The sequence below is a fragment of the Populus euphratica genome, unplaced genomic scaffold (assembly GCF_000495115.2).
Source record: "Populus euphratica unplaced genomic scaffold, PopEup_1.0 scaffold40.1, whole genome shotgun sequence".
NCBI classification, from domain to species: Eukaryota; Viridiplantae; Streptophyta; class Magnoliopsida; order Malpighiales; family Salicaceae; genus Populus; species Populus euphratica.
The window spans coordinates 613,687-623,572 of record NW_011499912.1 but is presented as its reverse complement, the minus strand read 5'-3'; the positions used below and the strand labels follow the sequence as shown (position 1 = coordinate 623,572).

Here is a 9,886-nt window from a genome sequence, read left to right as displayed (position 1 = left end):
TAGTCATAAAATATTATGAATTGAAATAATATAATAAAAATCTAGCCCTTAATACAAAGAATTATAAAGATAATAATTGATATAGAGAATTATAAAGATAATAAATGAGGAACAAGATTATTTTTTACTGAAATGCATTTGAAGTGCAAGTTTTGATAGTGCTGCAGGCAATGAAAGCTGGAACAGATTAAGAGTATTACTATAAATTGTATTATTTATGTTATAATTGTTTTTATTTTTATTATGATTAAGAGTATTAATATTAAAAATATTATTATTTATGTTATAATTATTTTTATTTTTATTATAATAATATATGTTATAAATATTATTTTTATTTTATAATTCAAATTGTTCAGATAAAAAAGTATTATTTGTGTTATAAATATTATTATTTTTATTATAATTCAAATTATTAATATAAAAAATATTATTATGTATTGTAATAATCCTTAAAATTCTTAATATAATTATTTATGTTATAAATATAATTATTTTTATTATAATTAATAATATTATTGTTATTATAATTAATATTATTAATAAAATAATTAATAAATTTGAAAAAAACAATTACTATTAGTAATATTATTATATTATTTTTTATATTATAAATTTTTACAATAATTTTTATGATAATAAAAATAAACCCGCCAGGCAGCATGTGCATCCAGCTAATTAACCTCTAAACTATAATAGATGAAAATATATAAAATAATCCATGTAAAATATTTGTATTTGCATTAATCAATCTATTGTTCTACTAGTAAATTTAGCTTTCCCTTTTATTATTTAACTAGTATTAACTATTTTTTTATTTATCATTTATTTTATTAAGTATAATTTTTTTTTCAAAAAACAATTCATTAAATTTGAAAGCTTATCTATGGCACTTTTTTATCCTGTCTTATAAATTAACCTCAAATTAAATCACAAGACTATACCTAGTTAGTAATTTTTTTTTGGATTTCAAAAGTATTTTTTTAAAAAAATTAAAATTAAAATTTTTTTTATCTCAAATTAATTTTTTTTAATTTTTTTAATATATTAATATCAAAAATAACTTTTGCAAATCCAAAACCACATTTACGAAGAACCACAAATGTAGTATGGAGAAGACTTCCAACTCCCAAGTCAACAGCAAGTTCCAACAATACCAACTCACCACGTCACCAAAACTCCACCTGTCCCAAGTCAGCAGCAAGTTCCAACAATACCAACTCTCCACGTCACCAAAACTCCACCTGTCTCCTTCTCATTGGCTCAGCTCATGTCACTAAACTTCGGTTATGCACAAATACTCACCTCCATCTCCTCCTCCTCCTCTCCATCTCAAAATCCGCAAATGCCAAGTCCATAAAAAGGAACATCTCTAATTTCACAGCTCTCTCTCTAACAACCACCGTGGCTTCCTCCGCCCAACAGCCCCTCTCGCGAAGAAAACCCGCTCCTTCTTCTTCTTCCTCATCGCCGTCACCTAAATCACAGCCGACTGCAACTAGAATCGTGTACAGAGAATCATTGATTCCTTTCTGGCAACAAAACTGGTTTATTGCTTTACTCTTTGTCATGGCTCTTGCTTTACTCGGTCTCTCTATCTTTCTCTTCCTCAATCTTGATCTTGATGGCGCTTCCTTCTCCCCTGCCTCAGCTTCCTCCTCCTCCGCCTCTAATTCCGCCCTCGAGGTCAGATTAGTAATCTTGCTCCTTTTAATGCTTCTTTTTTGGCGAACTACTAATGAGTCCTTAAACTATAATTCCGTATTGCAACCAGTCCCTAGAGGTTATAAAGGGATAAGGTGTAAAAGGATTGTTTTTTAGTTTAGAATTTGGTAATTCAGAGTTCCCGATTGAGAAATTAGATTCTTTAAGCACTGAACTGATATTTTCTAAACAGTAAGGGGACTAATTTGAGCTTTGTTCTTTAATTCGAGTAATAAGGTTTTAAGGGGATGCTTAGATTATGAATTTTTTTGAAAACTTGGGTGCCCAATTGGGGAAAAAATAATTGTTTTGGGACTGAAGTGGATATTCAAATGAATTTGGGGGACTAATGAATTTTTCGTTTGTTTGCTTGTGTTAGATTACTTATGGGAGTGTTATTAAGCTGATGCATGAGAGGACGAAATATAGGCTGCATTCACATGATGTGCCTTATGGGTCTGGAAGTGGGCAGCAATCTGTTACTGGGTTTCCGAATGTTGATGATGCTAATAGCTATTGGGTATGTAACTCTGTCCGTCTCATTATCCTTCCCTTTCTGAGCTGTTTATTTATTTATTGTGCGTGTGTGTGTTTTTAAGCTCATTAACTTATCCAGGGTCCATGAATTTTATTAAACAAGTTTTTATATAGAAGTAATTTGTGATTAAGTGGTTCAAAATGCATAGCTTCCAATCAATTCTTGTATCTTTAGCTCTCTTGAATTGGCATCTGAATTTGTTGCAAGATTTTTAATTTTGTAATTATAGTTTTCATCTACTCGTATTGTTAACATATCAACACGCAGAAATTTGTTTCATGCTCGTGAGTTTTGTGCGTTGCTTAATGACCATTTTTGCAAAGCCAGAAAGTCTTATCACACGACCTTTATCAGTGAAAAGACAAAGTTGGCCTTTAATTTTCTAAGTAATGTCTTTGAATTGTGACCAATTCAAAGGATGGATTTGTTATTTTACTAAAACAGATTTTGAATTGGCTTTTAGTGTGGAGATGGCGACACCCTTTTTTGTTTGGTTTGGAGTACAGTGGATAGATGGTTGGATGTTTTGCTGTTGGATTTGATAAGATGAGAGTTCTGTTTTGTAGATTGTTAGGGCTCAGCCAGGGACAAATACTAAACAAGGTGACTCCATTAAAACTGGGACAGTTATCCGTTTGCAACACATGAAGACTAGGAAGTGGCTGCACAGTCATTTGCATGCATCCCCAATCTCTGGCAACCTAGAGGTTAGCATGAGTTTAGCTGTTTTGCTAGTGTTTCTGTTGCCTTTTGTAGCATGTTAAATCTTTTATACTTTTAGATGCTAAACATATAATAATGGAAAAAAAGAGTGGACATTGGATAATATAGTTAATCGTGCACGTATCTAATAAATGAAAGTATGACAATGGTTTGATGTTAGAAATTAGTTGAGAGAAGAGGGTCCTGTATTCTGTGGACTTGCATTTATCACGGTATCACTACCTTTCCTGATCAAACATTTCACTGGCTTGGACACTTGCATTGACATTCAGTATTCTGTCCTGAGGGGTGGAGAGAGAGAGAGAGGATTATGTAGTCTGTGTTTAAATGCCTTCATGAAGAAGTATTAATGTTAATCACTCTGTTGTATAATAGCAGCTTTACTTCACTGACCAAAGAATAAATTTACGAAATCCCAAACATGTTAATTGTATTAATGATACATTCTACTCGCTTTGCTTGTTGCAGGTTAGTTGCTTTGGGGGAGAGAATGAATCTGATACTGGAGATTACTGGAGGTGAGCCCATATAACATTCTCTCAAGGTATTCATGCATCTTAAACTGTTTTGTATGACAACTAATGTTACCTTCCTTTTTCAGGCTTATGATTGAAGGGAGTGGAAAGACATGGAAGCAAGATCAAAGGATTCGGCTTCAGCATGTTGACACCCAAGGCTACTTGCATAGTCATGACAAGAAATACCAACGAATTGCTGGGGGGCAGCAGGAGGTACATCACAGATAGCACTAATAATATTTTTTAAGCTTAGACTGTAGAGACTTTAAGTTTGCATCTAGTTAATCATTTTCTCTTGCAACATTCCCCGAACCATGCATGTTTGGGGTATTCTGGTGAACTATAATCCTAACTTGCTTACTGGTTTGGTGACTAATTTATCCATAAAAAGTAACCTCGACAGATTCCCATAATAGCCATTTATTGTTTGGCAGCAGAGGATTCTTACAAAGATCATGCTGCTTTTTATAGTTCACTTGCTGTATATTTCTTTGGTATACTTCCTGATCTATGTGCTCATATAGGTATGCGGTGTCCGAGAAAAACGTGCTGACAATGTTTGGCTGGCAGCAGAAGGCGTATACCTCCCTATTACTGCAAGCAAGTAAACATACTCTTGGACGGTACAGTGTCAAAACAGGAACCTGGGTTTTGAAATCAGTGGTGGCTGGTGCCTGTTTTTGGATTAGCTGTAGGTGGTACTATTTGGTGAGAATATATGTTACAAAACACGATTCCAACAATCTGATTAAATATGCATTGAATGAGACCTTTTGTATCTGAAGAAATATGTGCTAGGTTAGCTATTAATATATACGAAAATTTTAATCGCCTCTCTGAATTCTGCTGATTAAGGAGCAAATGCTCTAGAAAGTTTTTGAGAATTACTGCGATTACTTCCTGATATACGTGTTCATATAGGTTTGTGGTTGTCCGAGAAATACTGATTGACTATATAACTTCTATTTTCCTTATTTAAACTGTTTTATTTTTAGACCAAAATCAACACGATTTATTGCGAAAAATAAATTATTCCCAGTTTTCTATAAATTACCTTTTGAAATTTTTCAAAAAAGTTGGTCAATTAAAAATATTTTTTAAACAAGAAAATTTGTTTTAATTTTTAGAAAAATATATATATTTTTTATTTTGCGTGGAATATACTTTTTAAAATTGGAAAAAAATAAAAAACAAATAATTGTAATGTAATTAGCAGAAGAGGATTTTTTTTCTTGCATAGTGACATGCATGCCTAAGCTCTACAAGCACCTGCCTTTTATGCTATTATATATCTTATAGAAGAATCTCAATAAACGAGGCTGAGAACACTAGCTGAATCATAGAATAAAATTATGAAGCGGCCACAGAACATTTAAACTCGGTACTTTGATCAGTCACTCTCTGATTTCCACGGACAGACAGTATGTTCTGCAGAAACGAAATCATCTCTCATATCCTTCTTATTCTTTCGCGCATTGTCCAACGAGAAGCTGAGGTTTGTCTACCTCCATTCCTGCTATTGTGCTACCTGTTCTGTTTTCTGTTGTTCCCTTCTCTGATGGTCCGCGAGTCCCTACTTCATCCGCCTGGATTTACCAGGCTACATAATTCCTTGTCTCGCATTACATTCCAGCATCTTGATTTGGTGGCGGTGATGGAGGTCAAATGGAGTTTCTTATGATCCATATGACAAATACCAAGTTTTTCTTATGTTGGACTTAAAAAGCTTTGCGATGAGTATTTGTAAGCTGATTTAAGCATGAAAGCCAAAATATCAATTTTTCTTTACTCATAACTTGAAAAGAAATAGGTTTAGTATATGCATTTTACAATCTAGATACACATGAAACACAAGTGCCAATTCCTACAAGAACATGCACTAAGACATTCATAATTTCCTGTTTACATAGGTAGGCAAGACTAGCAACAACCTTACATCGAAAAATTCTAGTAGGAACCAGTTACTGCTGGTGTCTTTTAATAGTCCTCATCCTATTAGTTGAATGTGTCCAGCTCAAGGATTCGTAAACTCTACCACCACTGCTAAAGGTTGCACATCTTTTCTGACACAAACTTGACTTCTCATCCGTAGTTGTAAGGTCTCCATAAGAATTACCCGACTCAGCTCCCGCTGAATGCCTTTCAGCATCAGCCTGTGATTTATTAGGTGCAAAACTGAGCAGCATTTCAGCGGCCAGGCTTTCACATTCTTCATAAAGGACCGATTTACCCTTCTTGTTCTAATTGTCCTTTGTTACAACAGGAGTCTTCTCCAGGCTTGTAGTGTATCCATGTTCACCGTTTGAATGACTATTACTGTCTGTGTGTTTGATTTCAGAAACTGTGTGCGTAGAGGACGCTGAAGATCCCAAAACATGTTGGCTTATTAGGGGAATTTCTTCACATTTAGACAGGAAGGCTTCCTTGCTTCTGGGGCTTGCCTGATCTTCCTTGCAACTGGTGTCCTTACTGACACAAGTGTCTTTTTTCTCGCAGAACTCTGTGTCCTGGGATTTAATGCTATTGCTTCCATTGCTAGAGTCTTTTGCAATAGCAGTTAAGTTCAGATTTTTCTGTGCCAGATCGGTGTTTGTTTCCAAGTGAATCGACCTTTGGATGTTGAACTCGTCAAGTAGGTTTGGTTCCAGGATTGAAGAATCTTGAGAGCATTTGACAGGATCTTTGGGAAATGAATCAACTTCACCACTGCTTCCAAAATCTTGAAACAATTCAGTAGATTCTGGCAAGTTGCTTCCTTTCCATTGCTTTGGTATTCCTTCAACATCAGCGGACTCATCAGCTTCGTCTTCTGGGACCTTTTCAAGATCAAAATCTCTCACGGGTTTTCTATGAGCAGGAGGGGAAGTTTCATCCCCTATGCCATCAATCCACAACAAGCCACTACCTTTAATCTCTTTGAATGTGCAAAACGGACGCAAAGAAAGAGCCAATGGATCTTTCTTAAGTCCTCGACCAGCAGTAAACACCGGCCTCGAAGGTTTCCTTTCCAAAACAGAACCACAATATTGGCTTTCCACAAATACAAGACTTTCGGGATTAAATACAAGCACTCGTGCCTGAGAATAATTTCTTCCCCTTATTTCCTGCATTGCTGCTTTCTGGATATTGTACAGCTTGTGCAGTGCCTGAACCTGCAAACAGCAACATTTAACAAACTAAGATGAGCAACGATTTTCAACCTACTGTGAACAAAGAAACAGTGAATCCACCTTTTAACTGAACAAACTGTCCAAGAGAAGCAGCACCAATGCTTCTGAAATAGACATCAGCATTGCAATAATCCGTGATGAGCCTACTTCTATTACCTATACGAAGCCTGTTGCTTTCATAAATGCACTTGAGCATAGAACAAAACTCAAAAATGATAATTGCAAAATATACATATATTTTTCCTCTTACATTATACCTTTTAAGGTGTTTTAAGCTTATTGAAAGTTATGAGCCTATTTGGATATAAATAGTAGAAGAGAAAAACAACTAGGAATTTACGAGGATTTTAAGAGAGATTATTTTTGCTGCTACAATTTTCAGAAATCATGAACAATTAATTTTCAATTTTAGTTTAAGGGGAATAAACAGCATTGTGAGAAATCATTATAATTCTTTTAAATTTAAGTTTTTTTTAAAAAAACTTCAGAATCATATTGATTTCTGTTCAAGATTTTTGAATTGTTTTGAAATGGAATATATACTTTCCAGTTTCTTTAAAATCTATAGTTATTATTAGGGACTAGAATAAAAAAGCAAAAAAATTAACTTAATTGCTGCATCTTTCATTTTAATTTATTAAAAAAATAAGTTAAATTAAATTGTTAAACTTTTGAATAGTTGCTTAAAATAAATTTAGCAAATTTTTCTCCTAAGACTACAGATGAATGAATGAAAATTGATTTTTAATATTAAATTTATTTGATGATAAAATATTAATTAAAAAGCTTTGTTTAATTAATTTATCAATAGTTTCCTCGATTCTTTTTAGTTTTAAGGAATATCAAATTTATTTGCTTAGCTTAAAAAAATATTTATTTTTATTTAAATGATTAATAAATTTATAAAAATATATGTCAACAAATTTTTTTTTGAATTCGACCTAGTTTTTATGATGATATTATAAAATTATTTTGTTTGTAATTACACAGGGTAAGGAACAAAATCATAAAGCTAAAAAAGAAAAGAGAAAATCTTTCTTGTGCAGCAGACACTTTCATCTGTGTGTTGTTGAAAAAAGTTGAACTCTCTGTCAAAAAGATGAGGAAGCAGAAAAGGGTAAATCAAACAAAAACGTCAAACCTGTTCCTTAAACAAAGCTTCATGTTGCATCATTGTCTTTCGTATCTGATCCATGTCTTCAACAAAACTAGCTCAAAACAAAAAAAAATCCTGCAACTTCATTGGCAACTCTCTGTTTCAAGTATTTGAGCCGCAAGCACGAAACCCCGCATCCATTTCACTCTCAACTATCTGAGAATTCAAACGAAACAAACACCATCATCAGATCAAGCATTAAATTCAAAATCCCACATCCAACAACTATAACTTCACTCTTCCATTTTCCGCAAGTAGCAAAAGACCCAGAATTTAGAAGGGATTATCCTTGTAACCAGCCACGCTACCACTTAACTTTCAAGCAACCTGATTCCCGAGTCTGATTTTCTCAGCAACCAAACAGAAGCTTCAAATGGCCCAGAAGAACATTAAAAACAAAAAAAAGGATAGCTTGAAAAATCTGATATTTGAGGCACATGAATCCATAGAAAGAAACCCAAATGGATGGATGGATAGATATTTAAGAGACAGCCAAAGTGAAGCAGACTTGCGGCCATTAAGGTAAGATTCCAGGATCGATTGATTCGAACAATAATGAGAGGGAGACAAGACAAGTTTGCGGTTTTCAGTACTGCTGACGTTTGAGAGAATGACACGTGGAAGAACGCTGGAGATAAATCAAAGTCAAGCTCCTGATTGGCTGGCATTTGCTTGTCCTTGATGGAGGCAAAACAAAGCAGATCCGTGTATATGTATTCTTGTCTTGTCTTGTCTTTCTTTGCCGAGATTCACGCGCGAGGTATTTGGAATTTTAAATGCAATAAGAAAAAGTTTGGTATTACAGTAGCAGTGGTTTTTTAATATATTTTTTATTTAAAAATATATTAAATTTTTTATTTTTTAAAATTTACTTTGATTTGAAAATACTAAAAAAATTAATTTAAAATAAAAAATAAAAATATTTTAAATTTTTTTAAAATATTTTTAATATAAAAAATAATTAATTAATTTTGTGGAGAGGCAAACTCTACACTGCATATATAGACCTAATAAAAAAAATAACTTGAAAAAAAATTTGGACTATTTCATCATATATCATATTATAGGTAATTGCATTAACTTATTTCAATTCATTTTTATCAAAATAATATTTTTTTATATTAACACAAAAAAATTTGAATTCAATTTAATTAAGTTAAGTGAAGAATTGAACCCTAACATAAAAATGTTTAAGAGGAAAAGAATTAAGAGGGAAAAAAAACATCATAAAGAAAAACAAAGGAAGGTAGAGTGAAGAATTTTGTAATTGAATGGAAAAGATCTTAATTCATTATCTAGAGGGTGTTAAAAAAATATGGCAGTGATTGCTTTTCAAAGTATTTTTTTAAAATAAATTAAAATAATATTTTTTAATTTTTTTGATATTAACACATTAAAGAAAATATAAAAACATAAAAAAATTAATTTAAAAAAATAAAAATTTAATTTTTTTTAAAATATTTTCCACACACATAAACACTTGTAGGATTCACATTTTACACCTACTGCTTTTTATAAAACTAACAGCTTTATCAACTAACAAATGTAACTAACAGTTTCTTAGCTGCACTTACTACTAAACTAACACCCACAACTTGTCAATTAAAGTTTATAAATGTATTAGAATAGTTGGTAAAAATATTTAGTTTATTGTAAAAATAGCATATAAAATATAAAAAATTATTTAAAAAAAGCTTGAAGTGCATATATGTTTAAATTTACAAACATATAAAAATAAAACTCATAAAAAACATGATTTCAACACAAATATAATAAAAATCATTAAAAACATACATACTAAGTATATATTCAAAAAACTTGCAATATATATAAAATTAAAGTCCTAGCATGCATATTAATAATAAAAATAACAATACTTAAATTAAAACAAAGAAGGGTATTTAATTATTGAAATAATTTAAAAAATAAATTTTTTGCTATTATCAGTAATAAATTCATTATTCTTAAAGTTTTATTACTCATTATTTATGTATCTAAGATATTTGTAATATATCTTTCAAGATTTCAATAGCATCACATTAATTAAAATATACTACCAAATAAGAGAAGAAAAAAA

General features: G+C 31.8%; 2 protein-coding genes across 4 annotated transcripts; one reads left to right on the top strand and one right to left on the bottom strand.

Annotated features, from left to right (window-relative positions):
- Positions 1-1,311: 1,311 nt before the first annotated feature.
- Positions 1,312-4,324, top strand: LOC105134087 (stromal cell-derived factor 2-like protein). The gene is made up of 6 exons (XM_011038360.1): positions 1,312-1,686; positions 2,084-2,224; positions 2,809-2,949; positions 3,434-3,483; positions 3,567-3,696; positions 4,008-4,324. The coding sequence occupies exons 1-6, from the start codon at positions 1,570-1,572 to the stop codon at positions 4,089-4,091; spliced, it is 663 nt and encodes a 220-aa protein (XP_011036662.1). The 5' UTR covers positions 1,312-1,569; the 3' UTR covers positions 4,092-4,324.
- Positions 4,325-5,235: 911 nt separating this feature from the next.
- Positions 5,236-8,396, bottom strand: LOC105134088 (uncharacterized). Of its 3 annotated transcripts, none has more exons than XM_011038363.1 (3): positions 7,795-8,396; positions 6,714-6,809; positions 5,236-6,635 (listed from the first exon to the last, which is right to left on the bottom strand). In XM_011038363.1, the coding sequence occupies exon 3, from the start codon at positions 6,591-6,593 to the stop codon at positions 5,724-5,726; it is 870 nt and encodes a 289-aa protein (XP_011036665.1). In that variant the 5' UTR covers positions 6,594-6,635; positions 6,714-6,809; positions 7,795-8,396; the 3' UTR covers positions 5,236-5,723. The 3 variants fall into 3 exon arrangements, with proteins under 3 accessions (XP_011036665.1, XP_011036664.1, XP_011036663.1); XM_011038362.1 differs by lacking the exon at positions 6,714-6,809 and having other exon boundaries at positions 7,795-7,965; positions 8,118-8,378; XM_011038361.1 differs by lacking the exon at positions 6,714-6,809 and having other exon boundaries at positions 7,795-8,378.
- Between the last annotated feature and the right edge of the window lie 1,490 nt (positions 8,397-9,886).